At 39.8% G+C, this 23,562-nt stretch overlaps 3 protein-coding genes across 7 annotated transcripts in view; 2 read left to right on the top strand and 1 right to left on the bottom strand.

Annotated features, from left to right (window-relative positions):
• LOC144536971 (collagen alpha-1(XV) chain-like) overlaps positions 1-16,494 on the top strand; it is a 77,232-nt gene extending 60,738 nt beyond the window's left edge. The window contains exons 16-45 of one of the 4 annotated variants that reach the window (XM_078280344.1): positions 1,676-1,729; positions 2,207-2,242; positions 2,926-3,060; positions 3,548-3,607; positions 3,727-3,762; positions 4,528-4,572; positions 5,065-5,127; positions 5,303-5,338; positions 5,449-5,532; positions 6,594-6,659; positions 6,964-7,026; positions 7,195-7,284; positions 7,489-7,524; positions 7,675-7,728; positions 8,406-8,462; positions 8,723-8,782; positions 8,882-8,923; positions 9,431-9,502; positions 9,768-9,795; positions 10,038-10,106; positions 10,426-10,451; positions 10,583-10,681; positions 10,777-10,930; positions 11,051-11,124; positions 11,292-11,420; positions 11,774-11,821; positions 11,935-11,997; positions 14,238-14,435; positions 14,688-14,803; positions 14,897-16,494. In XM_078280344.1, coding sequence (XP_078136470.1) covers positions 1,676-1,729; positions 2,207-2,242; positions 2,926-3,060; positions 3,548-3,607; positions 3,727-3,762; positions 4,528-4,572; positions 5,065-5,127; positions 5,303-5,338; positions 5,449-5,532; positions 6,594-6,659; positions 6,964-7,026; positions 7,195-7,284; positions 7,489-7,524; positions 7,675-7,728; positions 8,406-8,462; positions 8,723-8,782; positions 8,882-8,923; positions 9,431-9,502; positions 9,768-9,795; positions 10,038-10,106; positions 10,426-10,451; positions 10,583-10,681; positions 10,777-10,930; positions 11,051-11,124; positions 11,292-11,420; positions 11,774-11,821; positions 11,935-11,997; positions 14,238-14,435; positions 14,688-14,803; positions 14,897-15,098 — 2,295 coding nt within the window. In that variant the 3' untranslated portion in view covers positions 15,099-16,494. Of the gene's footprint in view, positions 1-1,675; positions 1,730-2,206; positions 2,243-2,925; positions 3,061-3,547; positions 3,608-3,726; positions 3,763-4,527; positions 4,573-5,064; positions 5,128-5,302; positions 5,339-5,448; positions 5,533-6,593; positions 6,660-6,963; positions 7,027-7,194; positions 7,285-7,488; positions 7,525-7,674; positions 7,729-8,405; positions 8,463-8,722; positions 8,783-8,881; positions 8,924-9,430; positions 9,503-9,767; positions 9,796-10,037; positions 10,107-10,425; positions 10,452-10,582; positions 10,682-10,776; positions 10,931-11,047; positions 11,125-11,291; positions 11,421-11,773; positions 11,822-11,934; positions 11,998-14,237; positions 14,436-14,687; positions 14,804-14,896 lie in introns of all 4 variants that reach the window. The other 3 variants (XM_078280343.1, XM_078280345.1, XM_078280346.1) reach the window with 3 other exon arrangements.
• Positions 16,495-16,617: 123 nt separating this feature from the next.
• ggh (gamma-glutamyl hydrolase (conjugase, folylpolygammaglutamyl hydrolase)) lies at positions 16,618-20,000 on the top strand. 2 transcript variants are annotated; one of them, XM_078280447.1, is made up of 9 exons: positions 16,618-16,798; positions 16,979-17,087; positions 17,202-17,252; positions 18,164-18,248; positions 18,321-18,459; positions 18,776-18,882; positions 19,086-19,176; positions 19,268-19,402; positions 19,501-20,000. In XM_078280447.1, exons 1-9 carry the CDS (start codon positions 16,672-16,674, stop codon positions 19,617-19,619), a joined length of 963 nt encoding a protein of 320 aa, XP_078136573.1. In that variant the 5' UTR covers positions 16,618-16,671; the 3' UTR covers positions 19,620-20,000. The 2 variants fall into 2 exon arrangements, with proteins under 2 accessions (XP_078136573.1, XP_078136572.1); XM_078280446.1 differs by having other exon boundaries at positions 18,143-18,248.
• LOC144537511 (apolipoprotein D-like) lies at positions 19,893-22,002 on the bottom strand. The gene is made up of 5 exons (XM_078281269.1): positions 21,813-22,002; positions 21,529-21,650; positions 21,242-21,330; positions 20,875-21,108; positions 19,893-19,909 (listed from the first exon to the last, which is right to left on the bottom strand). Exons 1-5 carry the CDS (start codon positions 21,942-21,944, stop codon positions 19,893-19,895), a joined length of 594 nt encoding a protein of 197 aa, XP_078137395.1. The 5' UTR covers positions 21,945-22,002.
• Between the last annotated feature and the right edge of the window lie 1,560 nt (positions 22,003-23,562).

Raw genomic sequence — 23,562 nt, 5'->3', positions numbered from 1 at the left:
CTTGGCCTCAGAGCACTTGCATTGCTGACCGGACTTCTGTTTTCAGGTGATTGAGGAGTGGTTTAGTGGCTCTGGGTCTGGTTCTGGTTCTGGTTCTGGTTCTGGTTCTGGTTCAGGTTCTGGTCAGGTATTAACATTTGGTCCCATCAGATCCAAGGGACTGAAAAGATAGTATTTCCCCCAACTTCATTTGAAAACCCATGTTTTCTTACTGCATCCTGCCATCGCTTGCTGCACAGTATTGCACAGGTGTGTGTGTGTGTGTGTGTGTGTGTGTGTGTGTGTGTGTGTGTGTGTGTGTGTGTGTGTGTGTGTGTGTGTGTGTCAGAGAGAGAAATCCTGTGTGCATATATTGGTTGAGGTATAAAGTACATAAGTGTCTGTGTGTTTAAGGGCCCATCTTATATCTATATGCACCCACATAGTATGTCATGTCCTTTTCCAATGTTCCTTGAGCTACTGTATAGTTACAGCATTTTGGCAGAAACTACTGTAAGACCTTTTGAACATGGTGTGAGCTGCAGCATCTGTTGGGGGAAATGTGTCTTTTGTCTTTAAAATATCAGCTTTTACTAACTGTGTGAATGGACTACTCGCAGGTTTACAACATTTACTGCAGCACTGTTTTAGTGCATAAAAGGTTTAGTCACTTCAGTCCCATTAGCTTTGTTTAATATGTTCAAATTTTAACCAGTTTACATCCACCTTTGTTCAAAAATATGAGTGGGACCAACAATTTAATAAACCGTGCAAACTGTGCAGTGAGTACAGAGGTACAGTCATGTGAACAAATTAGGACACCCATGCTAAAGTTGACTAAAAAGAGGAATAAAAAAATCATCTTCAGGAAATTGATCTTAATGCCTTAATTAAAAAAATGAGGAAAAATCCAATCTTTAAGGACACCAATTTTCTTTGTGAATGAATAATGCATCGTGAATAAATAAATGTTCTTCGTTAAAATACAGGGGGCATAAGTAAGTACACACCTATGTTAAATTCCCATAGAGGCAGGCAGATTTTTATTTTTAAAGGCCAGTTATTTCATGGATCCAGGATACTATGCATCCTGATAAAGTTCCCTTGGCCTTTGGAATTAAAATAGCCCCACATCATCACATCCCCTTCACCATACCTAGAGATTGGCATGGTTGTATTTCAGTTAGTTAATAGCTGGTTTGATTTGCATTGAGAGATGATTTTATGGAAAGTACCCCATGCCAATCTCTAGGTATGGTGAAGGGTATGTGATGATGTGGGGGGGCTATTTTAATTCCAAAGGCCAAGGGAACTTTATCAGGATGCATAGTATCCTGGATCCATGAAATAACTGGCCTTTAAAAATAAAAATCTGCCTGCCTCTATGGGAATTTAACATAGGGGTGTACTTACCTATGCCCCCTGTATTTTAAGGAAGAACATTTATTTATTTACGATACATTATTCATTCACAAAGAAAATTGGTGTCCTTAAAGATTGGATTTTTCCTCATTTTTTTAATTAAGGCATTAAGATTAATTTCCAAAAGATGATTTTTGTATTCCTCTTTTTAGTCAACTTTAGCATGGGTGTCCTAATTTTTTCACATGACTGTAATTCCCACTGGTGGAGGTATCTGGAAAATAAATATGCATCTAAAATCTGAAATTTAAATCTAGTCATGTCACTCTTGCAGGGAGTTGATGGAAAAGATGGGGATCCAGGACCTGCTGGGGAGAAAGGAGACAAGGTGAGGCTAATGAACATTAGTTTGCAACACAGAATACATAATTACAAAATATATATACATAGGTATTGTTTTCATGCTGTGACCCACCCAGTACAGTTTAAAAATCAGTAATTTCCCTTATATGTGAATGTGCAGCACACCAACCAGGAGCTGGCTCTTTGCTTATGTGATTTTTCTATGAGCTCACTCTGATTTCCCTAGAGCTGGCCTCTTAGTGCTCCGTTAGTAAAAACAATTACACACGATCCAAATAACCACCTAACACAAAGAGCCAAGGTTAATGAGATGACCCCGCGGACTAATAAAGCATGAGTGTAAACAAGTCTGTGTTGCAATAGCTGCTCTGCCTTTTTGTTTCGACCTGACTCTCTCTCTCTCTCTCTCTCTCTCTCTCTCTCTCTCTCTCTCTCTCTCTCTCTCTCTCTCTCATCATTGCGGTAGCTCATGTGATTTTATTGAATTTCATCTGTTTAACAGGGAGAGTCTGGTGTCAGCGGGCAACCAGGACCAAAGGTAAAATCTCGATTATGCCCTTGACCAGGCAGTGAAACACCATTACTGATAATAGGAGTCATACTTATAATTCACCTTTTAGATTCCTGTTGTACCCAAAGTGGTATTTGTACAGTACATTACATTTAGCTTGTGATTATAAAATCAAATATCACAATATTTTTGAGGAAATACCTCGATATCGATATTGCGGAGATATTGTAGGGTAGGGTTATTGAGGGTGCTCTCACCAAATATTTACACAATGAGATCCGTGATACATAATAATTAGTAATGTGGATATAATGATTAAGTTGGTAAAGGCAAATACCAGAACAGCTAGAACAGTCTGGTAAGTTCAGAAAATGACATCACTTTACTGTGATGCAACCTTTAAAACCAGGAAAGACAAAACTTGTGTCATATGGTGATATTATGATAATGACAAAATTTAAGATGATATCTAGCCTCATATATCGATATAATATCGATATATTGTCCAGCCCTACTTGTAATGTATGTTTCTATTCTGTCTAGTGTATTCTTGTAAGTGGCTCTCCCTTTCCACTCACCCTAGTTTCTCCTTTTGTCACTATCCAACATCCATATCCCTAGCTCACCCTTTACCCCTTCTCGTACTTGTGGGAACTTTATTGGTTTAACTGATTCTATCATCATCATTTTAAATATCACATCTCTTGCAGGGAGATCAGGGCCCTGCAGGGTTTCCAGGCCTGCCAGGCTCAGAGGGTCCAGAAGGGCAGCCTGGTCCCAGGGGACCAGCTGGTCCCCCTGGGCCTCCAGGTCCCCCTGGGAGAGCCTACACCATGGACTTTGAGGTACTTACTGTTTCTTTATATCATGACCAGTCTACTTACAGTATAGCTCAACCTGTCACAGACAACATTAGTTTGATGGAATTAGGAGATATTGATAGCCGTACCATTTTCTTTATATGAGGGACTACAGCATGATGGTTGTTTCTGATTGGTTGTCTAGAAAGAAGTCTGGACCTTGCACTGATTTTAGCATAATATCTGCCCACCATCCCATCCCATATGTGCCTGGTCTCAGCACAGAAGCAGTGCCTTCTCTTCTCATATCACCAAAATAGTTTGCAATGTGTGTGAGATACATAAATAGTGTTTTGTAATTATTAGTTGTTTGCCGTCAGCTTTTTCATTGTAAATCTGCTGTATTCAGCCAGGTGTGGGGGCATTATGAAATGTATTGAAACGGTTACAGTATACCTACTTGGACACAATATCTTTTTAGACACTCACAATTCAATCATTATGAATATTTCTTTTTTGTAAAATGTTTTAGGACTTGGAAAGCTCTGGGATGCAGAATGGTTTTGGAGCTGGGCTCTCCAGAGCCCCACAGGTACTAATGCATGAAGAGCATTCAGCACCATAACATTTAGCATTTATGTTCATCTTACAGTGTAATTTCATCATATCATCAACTGCTATTTTGGTCATCTTTTTGTATTTGTTACACAGGGTCCTCCAGGAATCCCTGGACTCGAAGGACCAAAGGTGAGATATCTGAGTGTCTGTGATACTTACAGTAATACTGTAGTCCAATTGTGCTCTAAAAGCACAGACACACCAAACCAAAGAACTAACTGCGACGAGAGCCGACTGTTGCATTGCCTTTTTCTGGCCCAAAACGTTTCAGTTGAACACACACGCAATGACTACAGCCAATGGCCAACTAGCATGTACGTCCTGCGTCTGCGTGAGAGGAAATAACTGCCCGTACCATCAGGTGGCGTTAGTCTGTATTCAAAAAGGGAAACCAGAAGACACTAATTAGCCAGATAGCACATTAACAATACAACCCAATGTTGAAAGAACAAATTATTTTTACTGTGCGCTAGAGAACAATAACACAAACAGCTTCTGCTGAAAAGCTCAATGGCTAAAAAGAAAATCTTACCTGATATAACAAGTTTGTTTTCTCATGCCCCTATGACTTAAGTCGTTTGCTTGCTTTCCTCATTTCCATTTCTGTTCTCGCACACTGATTCGCTTAAACTAAACCAATCAGAGTAATTTCTCTGACCGACGGGGTGAGTCGCCGATTCAACATGCTCAATCGGCCGAAAAACCGCCAACAAGGGCCGACTAGTGCCAACGGTGCTGGATACACCGCAAAAACTATGGCTACTGATGCTCATCGACAGCTGGCCCTCTGTTTGGTGTGTCAGGGTCTCTGTCTGGTGTGTCAGGGTCTTAAACGCTGGTTATTTATAATGATCATTTTAATTAATGTATTTATTTCCTCTTTTCCTCTCATAGGGTAAAGATGGTTTAGACGGCTCCCCAGGAAAGCCAGGGCAAAAGGTTAGTCCGCTGTACAGTTCAAGTTCTGTAACCATTTTTGAGATATTACTGTTATCTCAGCACAAGCTGTTGGCACAAGCTTCTTAAATGTCTTGAACTTTGAGGTCACAGTAAACAGCTTTAGAGTGAAAGACCACATGGCGACAAGCAATGTCAGCTTTTGGCAGCAACACTGTCCTCTGACCAGGTTCACAACCTCCCGTTTTGTGGTTCTTGTTGAATCTGACCTGACATTCTCATGTTACCTCCTTACAGAAATGAGGCAATACATCACAGGGAATCTTGTAATAAAAATGTAACTTTACTTTAATCATTAATCACCAAACCTAATTGAGAGAATGTGTGAAGTCATCAAGTCCTTTTGATGTGATTTTAACTTGATAACATGGAGCTTTGGGGAATGAATTTTTCCACTATTAGAATGAAGGTGGCATGTTTTCTTTTACAGTACAAGTGATGTATATGATGAATGTTTCTTTGTGGCATCTGTAGGGGGAGGCAGGTGCTACAGGACCAACAGGGATTCCAGGACTGGAGGGACTAAAAGGGGAAGAGGTCAGTAAATGACTGGACTTATACTGTAGATACATGACCAGATTGAAAGATTCTGTGTCAGATGTCTGATTATACAAATGGTTCTTACTGATATTACTTTTACCTATAGATAACTTCTGATTCTGACATATGGTTTTACTTTGAGCGTTTGTGTCTTACCTTGTCTCATCTACAGGGACCAAAGGGGAACATTGGAGATCCAGGACAGAAGGTAAAACAACGAAGGAGTGGATAAGTGGCCAAACTCACACTTATTTAAAATGTAGAGCATTTTGTGTTGCTATTTACTGAAAGGCTAAAATGTCAAACTTGTTTTTTCAGGGAGAGAGGGGAAGGGATGGGCTCAGTCTGCCCGGCCCTCCAGGACCACCTGGACCACCAGGATCCCTTACCAACCTCCAGGATGTAAGTAGCAGCAAAGCGGCAACTTTCGGGGCTGAAAACTGCAGTTCTTCAAATGGCCACTTGAGCCTGGTTTCAAAAGCGAGACAATCCCCATTAGTCTTGCTTTGCCAGACCTTCTTTCACAGCGCTGCGGAGGAGGGTCTGGCTAGTCCACACAGCATTCCAGGATGGGAGAAAGACGTGCTCTGGTTTATTGGCATTTCTTTAAACCAATCACAATTGTCTTGGGCAGCGCTAACCGGTGCCTCTGCAAAATAGCCTCGGGAAGGAACTTGTTTTGCTGGAACATGTGTATGTTCAAAAGTTGTTTTAGTTGTGCATAATTGGACAGATAGTCTAGCTAACTGTCTGGATTTACCCTGCAGAGATATGAGGAGCAGTTAACCATAGTCCTCAGAAATCCTCCGGAGTTTAAAATTCCAACACAAAGAAAGTGGAAGTAGTGAAATCTGGCGGAATTTCCAGCGGCACTGGAGCAATCCCGGAAGTGGATATAGACCAATCCCCATAGACCCCAATGCTAAAATGCCTAATGCCTTTACTTTTCAAAAAACGGTTTTGGTTTCTATACCCAAGTTCTAATTAGCGTTGCGGCTGCTTTGAGTGACAGGTGGCTGCAGTCACAGGAGGCGGCCATAGACTGTAGCTTACATTCAACGCCCGCCTCAGCTCCATCTACACTCCATCTCTTTGTCCATTTTTGGATTAGTCAGGATCATGGCGATACCAGGCTCCACCAGGATGGCGACTGTTGTAACCACCGGGAGCCGCCCACTTTGAGCTTCATTTTTGCTTTTCAGAAACCTATGGATGACATCATGGAGATCATGTACATATTTTATACAGTTTATGATAACACGTGAGCAAAGCCAGTCAAGACGAGGCTTACTTACAGTAGGCCAAAAGGGAGAGTCCAATGTTAGTGCCACTTTTCTACTACCATGTTGAGGGATAAAAACTTCACTGGCCTGTAATATTGGGTAACTAGAGTGATTGATTGATTTTTTCACTGAGTCATTTTGATTACATTGACAATTTTTCTCCTTCTGCCTCTTATTCAGCTTCTACTTAACGATACAGATGGTGTCTTCAACTTCTCAGGGATTTTTGATGCTCAGGGATCCGCTGTGAGTATCAGATAAAAATCAGAAACCAAATGATGATGATGTCCTGACAACAACAAATGTGTGGTTAGATAGCTACCGTTGGTTTATATTTGCAGAGTGTAACAGGCCTTTCTTCCAGTTAATGCTTTCGGCTGTCAGGTTTTCTTCTTCCAAACAGAAGTAACATCAGAAGCACTGTACATGACACAGTGCACGGACATGGATACGATAGCATGAAGAGAAATTATTTTAACTTCATGACAGAGTCCAGAAGTTAGATATGAAGTTATCTTACTTTGTAAATAAATATCCTAAATGTTTGCAGGGACCACAGGGTCCAAAGGGTGACAGGGGGTTGCCAGGAGTTCAAGGACATCCAGGACTGAAAGTAAGTGGGACAAGCATGCCTTGTCTATGCACACAAACAATATCTAAGTAGACTAAATACGCGAAACAAACTTTTATGTTTCTTTATACACACAGTTTAACAGAAGTTAATGTCTAAGTCTCTGTCTACGTGGTTTACGTGTTTATTTACTTGTGTGTATGCATGCAGGGTGAAAGGGGTGAGCCAGGATTTGTCATCGGTGCAGATGGATCGATGACGTCAGGCCTGGCTGTTCCAGTGGGTCCCAAAGGAGTCAAGGTTATATTTGTTGTCACTGTTTTTCTAGACCCTGATCATTTTACTCACATTGTTCTTTTGCGTGCACTTACTATGGATATTTAGTGTATGCATGTTGGTCAGGATTTGAGTATCACTATACATCAGTAACTTATTGTAAAATGAGTCATGCGCATGGTTTTGAAAACATCATAAAAATGAGTGTAACTGTATCTTTGTCTGCAGGGAGATAATGGTGTACCCGGAGCTGCTGGAATTCCGGTAAGTTTTAGCAGCCAGCACCAAAGGCAAATCATTTCACTTTTCAGGTTCTATAACACCATTAACTCCAATTGTTTCCACTGCTATGGATGAAGGTGCTGTTAATGTGTTTAAGATGTACTGTCAGACACTTTGTTTTGTTCCCAACAGGGGCCTATCGGACCACCAGGACCCAAAGGAGAATTTGGTTTTCCTGGAAGGCCTGTAAGCACCATGAACTCACCCAACATGTCTTATTTGATTAAAAGGGCACACAGACACTAAGACTTCCTTATGTTTATTGTTGGTTCTTTGATCAGGAGATTCAGATTATACATATATATATATATTAATGTTCAAGTGACAATAGTATGACTTCAGCTATGAAAAACACAGCTTTTCAACCCATAAGTTCAATACACCTGCTGTTTGCATTATTTACAGGGGGTGGGGGATCTGGGGGTTACAGCACCATCACTTGTTGCAGAAAAGGCACAAATTGTTGCAGAAAAAATGACCAGCCAGTGCCCCCCCCCCCCTGGAAGCACCATGAACTCACTAAACATTTCCTATTTGATTAAAAGGGAACACAGACACTAAGACATGTTTATGGTTGGTTCTTTGATCAGGAGATTTAGATTTTAAGATTAAAGTTATGCCCTTGGCTTCAACGTTAAATTAAATCACACATTGACTCAGTCAACAAAAACCCAATTTCCCAAATGTCCCTGTGGGAATCGTTACTGTTAAATCCAATCTAACTTTCCATACTGTTGTAACTTGGATGCCTGTGTGTGTGTGTGTGTGTGTGTGTGTGTGTGTGTGTGTGTGTGTGTGTGTGTGTGTGTGTGTGTGTGTGTGTGTGTGTGTGTGTGTGTGTGTGTGTGTGTGTGTGTGTGTAGGGTCGTCCAGGCCTGATGGGACTAAAAGGAGAGAGGGGGGACTCTGCAGGCCTGCCGGTGAGTCACACACCTGTAGAAGTTTGTGAAATTATACAGAAGATACTGGTTCAATATCTGCAAAGGAAACCTGTGGTGATTGAGTGGTAGAATATGATTGATTTGTGCCAGTTTGATGTTGCTATTACTTTTAGTTTTATAGCACCTACAGTAGTTTTCCTCTTTCAATCACGATATGCTTTAAATTGTTGAAAACGCTCACTCTTCTCTTACCTTCTTCCATTTAATGTTTTCTTGTCTTCTTCGATTGCTCTCTTTAGGGACCTCCTGGCCGTCCTGGGCTGCCGGGCCGCCCAGGAATATTCAACTGCCCCAAAGGAGTAAGCGCACACACATTCATCAACACACAGTTCTGACTCAATCATCACATGTGTTTTACTAATGTGCTCACTGTCCCCGTTCTCCCCTGGTTATTGAAGACTGTGTTCCCCATCCCTCCCAGACCCCACTGCAAAATGCCCGTAAGTTTCCGTCCGTGCAGCCATGTTGCTGATAAAACATATCTTTATAAATGTGTTTCATTACTGCCTGTGCTTGTGAACTTTTCATCCTGCTGTCTATATTGTAAATGTTCATTTTACTCATGGTGGCCTGGAAAATTAAAAAAAAATACACATGACTCTAGAGAGATGCTACTATGCATGTTTTATTTCCTTTAGCACATGCACATAATAGTCAATGTCCAGATTGAACTCTCTTTGCAGGCCTTTAGAGTGAAGGCTAAGCTGCATCCCAAGTGTCAATCTATCTTCATTAAAGCACAGTTGTTTGCACAATCTCATAATTTCCTGCTGAGCCCATTCAGACATATCTCCTAATCACAAACTCTCTTCCAATGTGTGTGTGTGTGTGTGTGTGTGTGTGTGTGTGCATGCGTGCGTGCGTGCGTGCATGCGTTCGTTCGTGCGTGCGTGCGTGTGTGTGTTGCTCTGTGTAACACCGGTACTACATAACCTTTTATCACTCAGGTTGTAAAATATTCCTGCATGCTGCATGTCCAGTCTGGAAAGGTGAAGGCTTATTGCCAATACAAACATGAGGTAGTTACTAACATCACATCCACAGAAAATCTGCATGTGTCATTTTCATGTTGATTATGATATTAACAATACAGCTTAGATGATTAAATATTTGATAATGGAATGTAATTTAACAAAAATAAAATTATATTTCAGTATAATATAATTAATTATAATTAACCTGATATTTATTCTGAAAGTAATTCAAGCTTTGTTGAAGTTAGTATGATTTTCAAATGAAGTCATCGCTGACTGCTGCTGATATGTTTGTGCTCAATTATTTCAGCTTAATCCCAATGGAACCATTGCAGTGGGTAGGTTGGGTTGCCTTTTATGTTTGCCATAAATGATAAAGCCTGAATGTTGTTTGAACCACTTTTATCCAAACATTTCAATATAGACCAACTTTACAGAATACTCAGGATAGCAGCAGTACAAACAAATGTAGAACATACTTTCAATAAACAAAGTCTTTTCAATTTAAAACCAATCTCTGCATCAACAAGTCAATTGTAAGGACATGCAATTAACTCAAGTTTGGCTCTTTGTGTCTAAGGTAACTGTGAGACGGGACTAAAAGGAGAAAAGGGAGAGAGAGGCCTTCCTGGGATACCGGCGCCACCAAGTGAGTCAACACTAACAGCTCTCAGATGTATAGACACTGAAAAATAAAAATGTAAAACCCTTTAAATACATTCAAAGAGAAAGAATAATCCATAATGAAAAGGAAAAATGGGTTGTTAAAATTACTGAATTTAAAGGCCTGATTTTATTCTTAAGAAGGACATTTTATTTTGTATTTTCTCTGTACTTCCAAAACTTTTTCCTGGTGTTTTTAAAAAGAAAAACAATTGAATGATCATCCTGTGAAAAATCTGTTTTTAGAATATGTTTTGGAATTTTATAATAAGTTATAACTCCCTCCTTTGTTTTCTCTGTTCTAGACACATTTCTTCGTAGGGGAGACTGGGTAAGTTTTATATGGAAGTGTTTTAAAAAAGAATTAATTTGGGGACATGCTTCTTTAAGTGACATCAGACTCACCCTTGATGTGTGTGTGTGTGTGTGTGTGTGTGTCCTTGCCTGTGCATGTAACCGCAGGGGGTAAGTGGTGACGAGGGCATTAAAGGCGAGAAGGGAAACAAGGGGGAGGCAGGGTTTCCCGGGCAACCAGGTATCCCTGGGAGACCAGGACTTGTGGTGAGTTGCAATACCATGGATACACGCTGTGTCATCTTTGTGACAAAAGATGTACCAGCTAAAGCAATCAATAACTTCCTCCTGACACATTTCAGGGACCCAAAGGAGAGTCTGTCGTTGGTCCACCAGGCCACCCAGGGGTGCCAGGTTCACCAGGTATCCCAGGCTATGGCAGAGCAGGACCGGTCGGCCCTCCTGGGCCACCGGGGCCTCCAGGACCCTCTGTGTCAACCCCAAGATATGGCTCAGGTACAATACATCAGTCATACATATGTCATCAGCAGCTAAATGTTATCCTGTATAGGTTTACATGACGTTCTTGTAGCTGCTGTGCTTGTGTGAAAGAAGTTGACATTTTTGTTATAGCAGCTTTGACCATTGCCGGCCCCCCTGGACCTCCTGGACCCGCTGGACCTCCTGGAGCTTCGGGTAACGCAGCATCTGTAAGTGTTTTTCTGGCCAGGCTGTTGAACTACGTATAAATGATACACCAGCATGCTTTGCTAACATGTGCATGATTACCCACCATGTTGCTGTAAAATCAATAATGTAGCAGTATAAAAGTTTACAGAGAGAGATTCCGGGTTTCTTCTCTTTATTTGTTCCTCAGCTGAAAACATTTGCGAGCCGTGAGAGCATGATGCAGCACACTGTCAGGGATGCAGAGGGAACTCTGGCGTACGTCACAGCCACAGGAAGTCTCTTCCTCAAAGTCTCCCAGGGATGGAAAGAGATACAGGTACTGACTTGGACTGGTCTTATATACAGTATTTAGGTTTGGTAAATCTGACATCAAATCCCTCTGTACTAAAGAAATGCAAAGACATCGATATGAAACATAATTAAGAAGCATCACATATGCACATTACCGTCAGAGTAGTCTGAAAAATGAAGCTGTAGCATACAGTAGCTGGGAGCTGCACCCCTTAAAATTAAATGCATGTAGGTCAGGGCTTGTCTTCAAATAAAATGGTGTAAAAGTTGAATTGCTTCTCTCATTTTGAGTTTTTTGTTGTTCATCCAACACATTTAATTGAAGGACTACATATTGCATCTAATTTACAATCTTAATCTTTCTGTGTTTTGTCTCAGCTTGGCAGTCTGATCTACCTCTCCAATAACATTATCCCGCAAGATGAGGTATGTCTTGCTTGTTTTTATGTTTTTTTGCTCAGTAAAAAAATGCTGTTGTGGAATGTTGTACTTTGTATGCATTATTCATTAATTTAACATATATTCAACTATTCATTTAGCCCCGAGTTGCATACCAAATAAGAGGAGACCTGATGGAAAGAATAATTTCAGTTAAAGAAAGGGTGAGTGTCAATAAGACTATTATTTTAACTACTGCTTCTCGCTTAAGTTGACTTTTTACAGTGAAATATTAATTCCTATAAAATTCTTCAACAATGAATTTGGAAAGGTATGCTGTGAAATATTTACTATTATTTGAAAACATTATTTTATGAAAAATTAAGGGCATTTATGGTTTTCACAGCATAGTTGTCTTTACTTGACTTTCAAATGTGTTTGTCTGTGGTCAAAACGCATGACAACTGTGAAAATGTATGGCATTTTTATTGCAGACTAATCCTGGCAGGGCTCACTCTAGACTCTGACGTGTTTTTTAAAGGTGCTGTAGGTAGGATTGTGAAGATCCAGGACTTAGCCAAAAAATGTGAACATTGACAACTTCTCAGTCCCTCCTCCCTTTCCGCTAAAGCCCAAAACGTTCTCCGGAGGAAACCTATCTGCAGCTCGTGTGAGGTGAAGGGGGAGGGGAGGATGCTATGAAATGCGTGTGCCTGAGCAGCGATTGACACACAGTTAGACACCCCCCCCTGGCCCTGATTGGTGCATCTGAACAGGGAGCGGTGGATTTTTGCAAATCTCACTACAGGCTGTAGGTGGTGCCAGAGGAGCTAGATGTTTTTTAAATGACCTGCTTCATGTAGTTCTACTGGAACGTAGGGTCAGTTTCAGCAAATATGACAGAAAGTTAGTTTATAAGGCTTACCTACTGCACCTTTAACTGTAAGGAATGACAAAAAGGACCCATTTACACTGTGTGCACCATTATTAGGCAAGTGAGTATTTTGACATTATCGTCCTTTTCATGCATATTTTCCAATTCCAAGCTATATAAACTTGAATGCTAATTTGATTTAAGCATTATCAGCTGATGTGTATTTGTGTAATGAGGGATGGTGTGGGCTAAGTGATCAACACCCTATATCAAGGTGTGCATAATTATTAGGCAGCTTCTTTACCTCAGACAAAATGGGCAAAAAAAGTAATTTAACAGACTCTGAAAAGTCAAACATTTTAAAATGCCTTTCAGAGGGATGCAGCACTCTTGAAGTAGCAAAGATATTGAGGCGTGATCACCGAAAAATCAAACGTTTTGTTGCAAATAGTCAACAGGGTCACAAGAAACGTGTGGAGAAAAAAAGACGCAGATTAACTGCTAGAGACATGAGAAGAATTAAACGTGAAGTTACCAGGAACCCATTAACCTCCAGTGCCGCCATTTTCCAGAAATGCAACCTACCTGGAGTGTTGAGCAGTACAAGGTGTTCAGTGCTCAGAGACATGGCCCAGGTAAGAAAGGCTGAAACACGACCACCACTTAACAAGACTCATAAGTTGAAACGTCAAGACTGGGCCAAGAAATATCTGAAGACAGATTTTTCAAAGGTTTTATGGACCGATGAAATGAGAGTGACTCTTGACGGACCAGATGGATGGGCCCGAGGCTGGATCAATAATGGGCACAGAGCTCCACTTTGAGTCAGACGCCAGCAAGGTGAAGGTGGGGTACTGGGTTTCTTCAAGCAGTGGTACAGGAAAAAGTCTATATCCTTCAAGAAGTCCATGATTTTTATGCAGGACAATGCTCCATCGCATGCATCCAAGTACTCCACTTCGTGGCTAGCCAGCAAAGGCCTTAAAGATGAAGAATAATGACATGGCCCCCTTCCTCACCTGACCTAAACCCCATTGAGAACGTGTGGGCCCTTCTTAAACATGATATTTACAGTGAGGGAAGACAATGCACCTCTTTGAACAGCATTTGGGAGGCTGTGGTTGCTGCTGCACAAAAAGTTGATCATCAACAGATCAAGAAACTAACAGATTCCATGGATGGAAGGCTCATGACAGTTATTGAAAAGGGTGGCTATATTGGTCACTGAATATTTCTTGAAATATCAGAAGTGTTTATTTGACCATTTTGAGTTTTATTCTTACTCTAAGAAATTAAAATAAACAAGTGAGATGGGAAAATGTTAGTTTTTCATTTAGTTGCATAATAATTCTGCACACTAATAGTTGCCTAATAATTCTGCACATAGATATCCTCCTGAGAAAGCCAAAAGTCACTTTTCCTTTGTTAAATCAGATTTCAGGTTTATTAACATTTCTGATTGACAGAGCAATGTATTTGTTACAATACAATACAATACGTCCTCAGGAATACAACTTGCCTAATAAGTTTGCACACAGTGTAGTATCCTACAGTGGACTAACACTGATCTTTTGCTTCCTCTCCTTCCAGCTCAACCTGGTTGCTTTGAACCAGCCCCACTCAGGCGACATGATGGGGCTCGACGTAGCCGACCGGATGTGTTATGAACAAGCCAAGGCGATGGGTTTGGCTCCAAACTATCGCGCCTTCATTTCTTCCCAAAGGCAAGACCTGGTCCATGTGGTCTATCCTGGTTTCAGGGAAACTCTGCCCATTACCAACCTCAGGGTGAGTCTGCTCTGCTGCTGTTTTTTAGGGGTCCAAGCCCAAAGGGGCTAGGTTCACAGATCCAGCGGAGCTGAGGAACCCTATTGTTTTCCTAAGTTTTATTATTATTTTTCTCCCCCTAAAAGTCCCGCTACAGCCTAAACCGTACACGTGTATTAGATTAACATCACTTACTATACCTTTAACCTAATAATGCCCTCTAGAGACAAAGAACTTCTGGCTGCATCTAACTCACAATGGGTCTTCTTTTAGGGAGACGTGATGTTTATGAACTGGCGGTCAATTTTCAATGGCGACGGGGGTACATTGGATGCCAGGATACCTATCTACTCCTTTGACGGCCGGGATGTTTTAGCTGACCCCTTCTGGTCAGTAAACTTGACTCCCTACTTGTTTGTCTGTGTCTGTCTGTTGCTATTTAGATTTTTTGTTGTTAATATATTCTGTCATCTACTTGTCAGGCCTCAGAAGAGTATCTGGCACGGCTCCACCAGCAGGGGTTTCCGAGTGGTGGACAAACACTGTGAGACGTGGCGAGCGGACCACATGTCTGTCATGGGCCAGTCATCGAGCCTGACCTCAGGTCTGCTCCTGGGCCAGCACACGCGGAGCTGTTCCAACCAGTACATCATTCTTTGCATCGAGACCCACAAAAACTCTTAAATCCTCCGCCCCCAGACCACTCCACGAAGGAGCTCACCCCAGCCACTGTAAACGTTAGATTTGAGTGTCTTTCTTTAAAAAAAAAAAGGATGTCGTTTTCAGCACATCTTTGGTGCTACAGTAGGTGTAGCATTTTGTAGTTTTTAAAACAGAGGACCACATTTAACACTCTGTGTTCTTTCTGAGTAGCAAGAAGATTATTAAGAGGCAGTAACAAACTCTTGACCACAGCCAAGATATAATCTGTGAGGGTAAAGTAACGTCAAGGTTGATGCTACGCTGTGGAACTGGAATCATTTTGTGGATTGCGTGCAATCCAAATTTGCGCCTTAAAGGAACGCCCTTTAGTGTTCTGAAGCAATCCAGAAGATTTCTCCTTATATTCAACCTGGTGGCACATAATGTTAAATGCAACAGAGAGGCTGATGGAGGCTGCCAGTCTTCTTCTGTACCTATTAATGGCAATAATGCTAACATCTCAAAGAGAATGTGGTAATGATTTATTAATGTTAAAATGATACACGCAGCACCTTTTAACCTTTTATTTTCAAAGGAAGTGGACTCATTTGACTCATCAAACATAAAGTAACACAAATTACTTTGCCTAACATAGTCACCGAGGTGTGCTGAGAATAAGACGTCTCTTTTTTAAAGTTTATCGTCTATTTGTGGTTTCAAGAGACTGAAGATGCAGCGGCTGCAGGAATCTGCACCTATCCTGAAATATGGCAGTTTATTTTTTACAAATGATAGATTTCCAAAGACTTTTGTGATGGAAACATAAAGCTACTTAAACTGTTTTGTTTACAGGTTGTCATGGAGAGTTAAAAAAAAAAAAAACAATCTTTAGACATTTGTTTCCATAACTTACCTTGTCCCTCGTCCAACAGTGGGAAGACCAGACAACCAGTGTTGCCAACAAATAATATTTTTTGATGCACTGTACTTTATTTTAAAAATATTTTCTAGTTCAATATTTTCATCCTTGAGCGTGTTGTTTGTGTTGTAGCTTTTCATACATCTTGGTGATCTCACACCTTAGCAGCTCTTTCTCTCAATAGGCTATTTAATTTAAATTCAATGATTTATTTATACCGTCACAGTACATAACATGAAATCAGATGATTCAATTTAAGAATGTAATTTATCGTTTGTTGTTTGTCCAATGACTGTTTCTTCTCACTTTTTGCCTCTTTCCTTTTTTGTACAGTTTTTTTAATGTTTCTAAATTTCTGGAGAATGTTGACAACAGTTGAAACAAAAGTCCACTTAGCTTAGAGATACAATTGAAACAAGCTAAATATTTTCATGCTGAAAAAGAAATTCCAAAGGAAAAAGTCAGATGTTTCTGTATAAATATTTGTGCTTTGTTGAATAAAGTTTTCTCTTTTCATAACCTGTTCTTGTTTCATTCTCAATTCAGTGCATAGAATAACTCAAATACCTCTGACTGTAGGTAGAACAAACATGTCTATAAAGTAGGTCATTTGAGGTCGAACTGGATGCTTTTATTCTGAAGGACGTAGCCCGGAAGTGTGGACAAAGATGCAACCAGGAATCAACCGGCGGCGGAATGGCGATACTTAAACGTGCTACAGTATGTTTTACCTTTAGAATAATGCTCTTGTTATTATTTTGCATTTCTCTTTCGTGTCTACCCTTTTATCCTTCAGCCAAGAGGAATGACAGGCCTATAATTGGTAAGTTTATAATTATACGTTATTTACTGCAACACTAACTTGACTAGCTACGTTTTGACGACAGCAGTGACGTAGCAGCTAAAGCTGTAACTTAGGCTATTACTGTTGGTTTAGTTTGTAAAGTGACAGCATGCTTACGGTGTAGTAAATCTAAACTGGTTGTGTGTTTTCTCTCAAAAGGTGTACTTGCTCAAGAAGTTTATTCCCCAAAACCAAATCAAACAGCTTACATCGCTGCCTCTTATGTCAAATTCCTTGAGTCAGCGGGAGCGAGGGTTGTACCTGTCATGTGAGTTGTTATCTATTTCATAACTGTCGTTCCTCCAGTACATAAGAGCTTGTGTAACATCTTGTTGCTACAGCAGTGTTTTCAAACTGAAACCTCCCCTTTGCTTTTCTGCAGGATTAACCAGACACTGGAGGAGTATAAAACACTGTTCAACTCCATTAATGGGTAAATGTGTTGTAATATAATAACCAATTTAGCTGTCAAAGCCTCTCTGCTTTGTTTGTGTGTTCCAAAAATAATATTGATGTGATATATGTATGTGGTCATTTATAAAGATAATATTGATGTGATATATGTATGTGGTCATTTATAAAGATAATATTGATGTGATATATGTATGTGGTCATTTATAAAGATAATATTGATGTGATATATGTATGTGGTCATTTATAAAGATAATATTGATGTGATATATGTATGTGGTCATTTATAAAGATAATATTGATGTGATATATGTATGTCAGGCTCCTGTATGTTTCAGAAAGTAAACTGTTAACTTTATGTACAGGGCTGGACAAAATAACTTTACGGTACCTTTAAAACACTGTAGTTGAGGCCATAATGATCTGTTTTTCAATGTAATTTACATTTTTAAGGCCACTGGTATGAAGCAATTATCCTGTGAAGTACTTGTATCCCATGAAGGACTTTTACATTGCCACATTACATAATTCTGCTAAGTTTATGGCTGAGGCACCAGCAGAAACTACTGTAAATCTGTACATTAGCAGATACATGTAAGTTATACTGTAGGTGAAAAGTAAATATAGATTTTATATAATTAGCAATATATAACAGTGCAAAGCAATACACAGGTAAATAGAAGTTATATAGTATAGCTGAACATTAGGTGCATCAGTTCCAAACACAATCATATGATGTGGAAAGTAGTGAACTGACGGAGTGTTTGGCAACACATTAACCTCAAAATGTGCCACATTGAGTTGAATCAACACCTTTGAAGGCCACAAGTAGAATATTAAATGGTAAGGCGTTCTTTTATGTTGTACACCCCCTGTATTTGTAGGTTTAAAAAAAATAACTCCTTAACTCAGTTCCTGTGTCTCTGTTACCAGGATCCTTTACCCAGGCGGAGGTGTCAGCATCATCTCGTCTGGTTATCAAAGAGCTGCAAAAATCTTTTATGAACTTGCTATTGAGGTAAAAATTTTAAATATTAGTAATTAGGTGTTGCTGCCGGATTATGCTGCAGACTGTATCTTGATGTTTCAGGCAAACAAGAGAGGTGACTATTTTCCTGTGTGGGGCACCTGTCTTGGGTTTGAGCAGCTGGCCGTTTTGACGAGTGGAAAGACAGTTCTGTCATCTACCAACACAAGTGGTGTGCCATTGCCTCTGGATTTCACTAATGGTATGGCTTTGCTTTAATAGATGTACTACTGATTAACATGACCAAAACTAGTTGTTTAGGATGCCTAAATGTTACCATAAGCTACACATAATTCAAAGGCTACCTTTGCTTTGTTGTAACGCTGTAACTTAGTCACGTTTGTGTTTGAGCAAATAATAAATACATACATTTAGACTATTCCTCAGTTTCATGGCAAGGTTGTAGCAGCACAGAGTTATCATACAGCAAAAACTTACTTTACATCAACCGCTTTAAGTATCTTATGTGTATATTTGTGAAAAACTACTTTAATGATAATTGTATGACCCATTTCCAGAAACCAAAGACAGCAGGATGTTTAAAGGTTTCCCAGCTGAACTCATGGAGGATCTGGCCAATGAGCCGCTGACGGAAAACTCTCACAAATGGAGTTTGGCAGTGTTGGTATGTAATTTATTACTATTGTGTTGAGAAATCATATTTAATAAGGAGTACAGTCCAGGAACCACAGCACTACTAGAGTACATCAATATTACTGGTTTGTGGGGGAAATATTTTTATTTTTTTCAGAACATAGAAAGCACAAAAAAGAAAGCTGGACATTGTTCAATTGGGTGCATTGTAACTCACCTCTCGGTTTCTTTCAGACTCTTAACACAAATGAGGAGCTGAAGAAGTTTTACAAAGTTCTCTCCACAAATACAGATGGAAAAACTGAGTTTGTGTCAACGATGGAAGGTAGGAACAATGCAGCATCACTTTATCGGTACACGTTTACAGCAAAGTAATAAATCTAATGAGGACTTTCTCTTTCCTCACCCATCGGCAGCATATGATTACCCTATTTATGGGTCACAGTGGCATCCAGAGAAAAATGCATTTGAATGGGGGAGGCCTTACATTCCACACTCTCCATCAGCAGTCAAGACCACCTTCTACATGGCTGAATTCTTTGTCAATGAAGGTATGAACACAGCATTATTGTGGGTGCTTTAATAGTCAGTAGCTGCACCAGAAAGCCTTTGTGATCTGTTAATCTTGCCTTGTTTTCTCTCTTTACAGCCAGAAGGAACTTTCACAGATTTGAATCTGAGGACGAGGAGAGCAAAGCGCTGATATACAACTATAATCCTGTTTACAGTGGGCCCAGGAGTGCTTTCGAGCAAATCTATTTTTTCTGATGTCTGTTTGCGAGGAAGCTTTCTCTTTGCAACAGCTGATTCACTGTCTCAATCACCTGACTCATGAATGTTTGCAGATCATTTGAATTTGCATTTGCTGCTCGCTCCATCCATCCGTTAAATCTGCAACTTTTGCAGAGGGGGGATGTTAGATGCTCTATTGTTTATTCCCTTTACATATGTTTATTGTATGCACCAAACAAGCCAAGGCAAATTCCATGCAAGTAAGAAACTCTTTTTGAGTCTGATATACATGGACTGGGGTTCGTACAGTCACATGATGTAACAGTCTGAGATCACATACACAAATGGAACAAGATCTACACTAATGTTGGAATCTGTGAAATAAAATATCTCAATCGTGCCTAAAATTTGCAATAAGGTACTCGTCTCCAATCCTAATCCCAATACCCCTTTTCCTACCATACGAAAAATCGATAATCTTATGTTTTTTGGCGACGATTTTTAAATTGATTCTGGGAATTGCGAAAGAATGGAATCGAAACACATCATGCTAGCACTATTAATTACAACATCCATGTGTTGACCCAGCATCAGTAAGTTACACACACAAGCATGGCAGGATAATAGCAACATCTCCATCTTCCCATGATGTAGTCAGAAACTTAAAATAACAATCTATGCCTGTCAGTGGCAAAAAACAGCACTTGACACACAGTGGACATAGGCAACTTTTAGTCAATTAAAAAAAATGTAAGAAACATTGTTTTTACTAAGACAACAGAGCAGTTCAATCCTTACAGCAGCTCTGAATTGTGAACTTTGACCGTCCCATCAGTGAGAAGACTGTACGTTGCTTGGTTGCATTTTCCTCTTTCAAATATAGCTGGGAGCTTCTCTATTTCGTAAATCCGACACAAAAGGCAAGGCAGTTTTATTTATAGGCCTATAGCATATTTCATCAACAAGGCAATTCAAAGTGCTTTTAAAGCTGAAACCCATGGCATAAGACACTGTAATAACATGCTTACTTCACTGCACCAGCAGAAAGATCTAAAGGAACAAAGTCCATCTCCATTACAAGCAGAAAACAAAATGCATTTAATTATTAGTTACATAATGAACTCTTTCCATTGTTATAACTGCAATGGTTTACTTTAATCTTAATGTTCAACCTTAAAGAAGTTAGAAAGTAAGTAAAACAACAAGTGTGATTCAACATTGAATCAATGCCTTATTGCTGTCTGGTTCAAAACAAGTATTCAGCTTAGTTCCCTCTTTTTTCATTTCATACCTTTGGTCTGGTCACAACCAGTCTGATCACTGACTGTAAGGCGGTTTAAGTTTACACCAGCAGAAGCCAGCTCATTGTGTAGCTGGCTAATGACGTCCTCAGTCAACACCCGAGTGCGAGCCAGGATCCAGGCGTAGTCAACGTGGAAAAGGCCAAACAAGTCGACACAAGAGTACACCAGAGAATATGACTGGTAGTCTGTGGACAGTACCCAGTAGGGACCGTCTGGAACACCTGCACACAGGTATGGATGGGATAAAATAGATCAGTATAATGTATTCTGTATTGTATTACAATAGTAAAACATACTAGTAAATCATCTAAAAAATAAAATAAAAATAGTTCCATCCATGCACAGTATGTTTACCTTTAAAGAAGCTGACAACCAGAATAGCAGGTTGAGAAGAGTTTTTCACTTTGGCAACACCCTCAATTGAATTTATCTTCCCATTAGGCCTACACAGAGAAGAAGAGAGGGAGAAAGGCACAACTAATTTACATTTTCACTTAAATATTACATGAAATGCAAATCCATCCATACTTGTTTTTATGCAGAGTGCAGGATGAACAGATGCATATAGGCAACTTTTAGTCAATTAAAAAAATGTAAGAAACATTGTTTTTACTAAGAAAACAGAGCAGTTCAATCCTTACAGCAGCTCTGAATTGTGAACTTTGACCGTCCCATCAGTGAGAAGACTGTACGTTGCTTGGTTGCATTTTCCTCTTTCAAATATAGCTGGGAGCTTCTCTATTTCATACCAGGTGCCCATATACTAGAAAGGAGAAGAGAACACAGTTTGTTAATCAGCAGCTGGGTTTTAATAGCATGTAATACAATATGACCAAAACTTCTGTTTACATCAACTAATATAAAACAGGCAAGAATGTCAACACTGCAAAAATGACCCAATAAACAAAAATCATCAGTGTCTTACCCTTGTAACGTCGAAGTCCTCCTGAACGGATGGCTGCTGGCATTTTCCCAGGTGGAAAGACTGACCGTCAGCTACCGCAGCGGTCAGGAGAAGCATGAACAGGACCTTCACATCAAAGTTGGAATAGTTCATGTTGTTAAACTGGGCCCAATCTCTTGGTTAAAACTACATTAAGAGTGCAACAAGCCACCCATTGTCAGTGGATTGTTGCAGATAATTCATTTTACACATTACAAATGTGTCATTACATGAAGAAAGCTTACAGTACCTGGAAGGCCTTCATATCCAAAACACTCACAAACACTATGTGGTCAAAGTAAAGTAAGAGCACTTGGCACACTGGACTACTCTATCGTGTACTCCAATTTATCAGTGTAGTATACGCTGAGTGCAGTTTGGTTTTTTTGGACATTCGTTTTTCTTTCTACGCTAGACTTTGGAATGAAAATGTGTTTGAAGAGCTATATTTGGAAATTGTTTACAAAACCTTTAACCTTCAGTGCTAGACCGAGTTTTCTTCACATAGAGTACACTGACTCACAAAAGGTATACAATGCAGTATACTGTAATACTACTACTACTGCTACAGAGGCTATAGCACTGGATAGGCTGCAACAAACTGTTATTTTCTTTAACCCAATAGACCTGGACCCTATTACCCATGTATTTGTGTCTATATCCTCAACGTTCCACTTCAGGGATTGCTTCGGTGCTGCAGGAAATTTGGCCGGATGCATGTCTTTTCGGCCGGATGTCGTTACCTTCCACTTTCTTTGTGTTGAAATTTTAAACTCCGGTGGATTAATGAGGACTATGGTTAACTGCTCCTCAGATCTCTGCAGGGTAAATCCAGACAGCTAGCTAGACTATCTGTCCAATCTGAGTTTCCTCTCGCTGACTAACACAACTTTTGAGCCTCTTTTGTCAAGTCCCTTGAGTCAGCAGGAGTGAGGGTTGTACCTATCATGTGAGTTAATATCTAACATTTTTAACATATAGAAGTCATAGTCATTTATTCGGTAGGCTACATAAGTGCTTTTGCTACACCAGTATTCTTGAACTGAAACCATTAACTTCTCCCCTTTTTATTCCTTCACGATTAACCAGACAAAGGAGCACTACAAGACACTGTTCAACTCCATTAATGGGTAAATGTGTTATAATATAGTAGCAGTCAAAGCCTCTATGCTAGGTTTGGGGAATTGTATTGCAAAATAAATAATGATGAGATATGTTTATATAGTTATTTATAATTTGTTCTTGACAAAATAACATTTGCTAACAGGTTCATGTATGTTTCAGAAAAGTAAACAATCAACTTTATGTACACGGGTGGACAAAATATCAGAGACTTTAGTTGGGAGAAGGTCATATTGTTCCAATATGCTGAGATTGAGTTCATTATAATATACTTTTTTAAGACCATTGTTATGAAGACCCTTACCCTTGCCTAGGACTGATACACCATCTGAATTACTGTAAATCTTAATTACAATGGCAGATAAATAAGTATGCTGTAGGTTAAAAATATAAAGCTTAGATAGCAGATAGATTAGATAGCTTAGCAATATATAACAGTACTGCATATGGCAACTTTTGTTAACAACTTTTTAAGGCAACATTAGGTCACTTCCAGGTGTACAAAGATGATTTATAGTCAGCACCAGCTGAATATTTTGGGCATCTCTTGTGAACGCAATTATATAATGTGGAAAGTGGTGAACTCACGAAGCGACAGACAGCACATTAC

This window comes from Sander vitreus, chromosome 22 (assembly GCF_031162955.1).
Source record: "Sander vitreus isolate 19-12246 chromosome 22, sanVit1, whole genome shotgun sequence".
NCBI classification, from domain to species: Eukaryota; Metazoa; Chordata; class Actinopteri; order Perciformes; family Percidae; genus Sander; species Sander vitreus.
The sequence above is the reverse complement of the archived record's forward strand: the minus strand, read 5'-3'. Positions and strand labels throughout refer to the sequence as shown.

Bases quoted from the DNA above. Each gene is read 5' to 3' on its own strand.
- LOC144537511 (XM_078281269.1), bottom strand. From the start codon at position 21,944: ATGAACTATTCCAACTTTGATGTGAAGGTCCTGTTCATGCTTCTCCTG. The intron at 21,331-21,528 runs GTAAGGATTGAA...TTCTCTGTGTAG, and splicing joins GTTCACAATTCAGAGCTGCT to GCCTAATGGGAAGATAAATT. The intron at 21,109-21,241 runs GTAAACATACTG...ACCTGTGTGCAG, and splicing joins GGTTGTCAGCTTCTTTAAAG to GTGTTCCAGACGGTCCCTAC.
- ggh (XM_078280446.1), top strand. From the start codon at position 16,672: ATGGCGATACTTAAACGTGCTACAGTATGTTTTACCTTTAGAATAATG. The intron at 18,460-18,775 runs GTATGGCTTTGC...ACCCATTTCCAG, and splicing joins GCCTCTGGATTTCACTAATG to AAACCAAAGACAGCAGGATG. The intron at 18,883-19,085 runs GTATGTAATTTA...GGTTTCTTTCAG, and splicing joins AATGGAGTTTGGCAGTGTTG to ACTCTTAACACAAATGAGGA.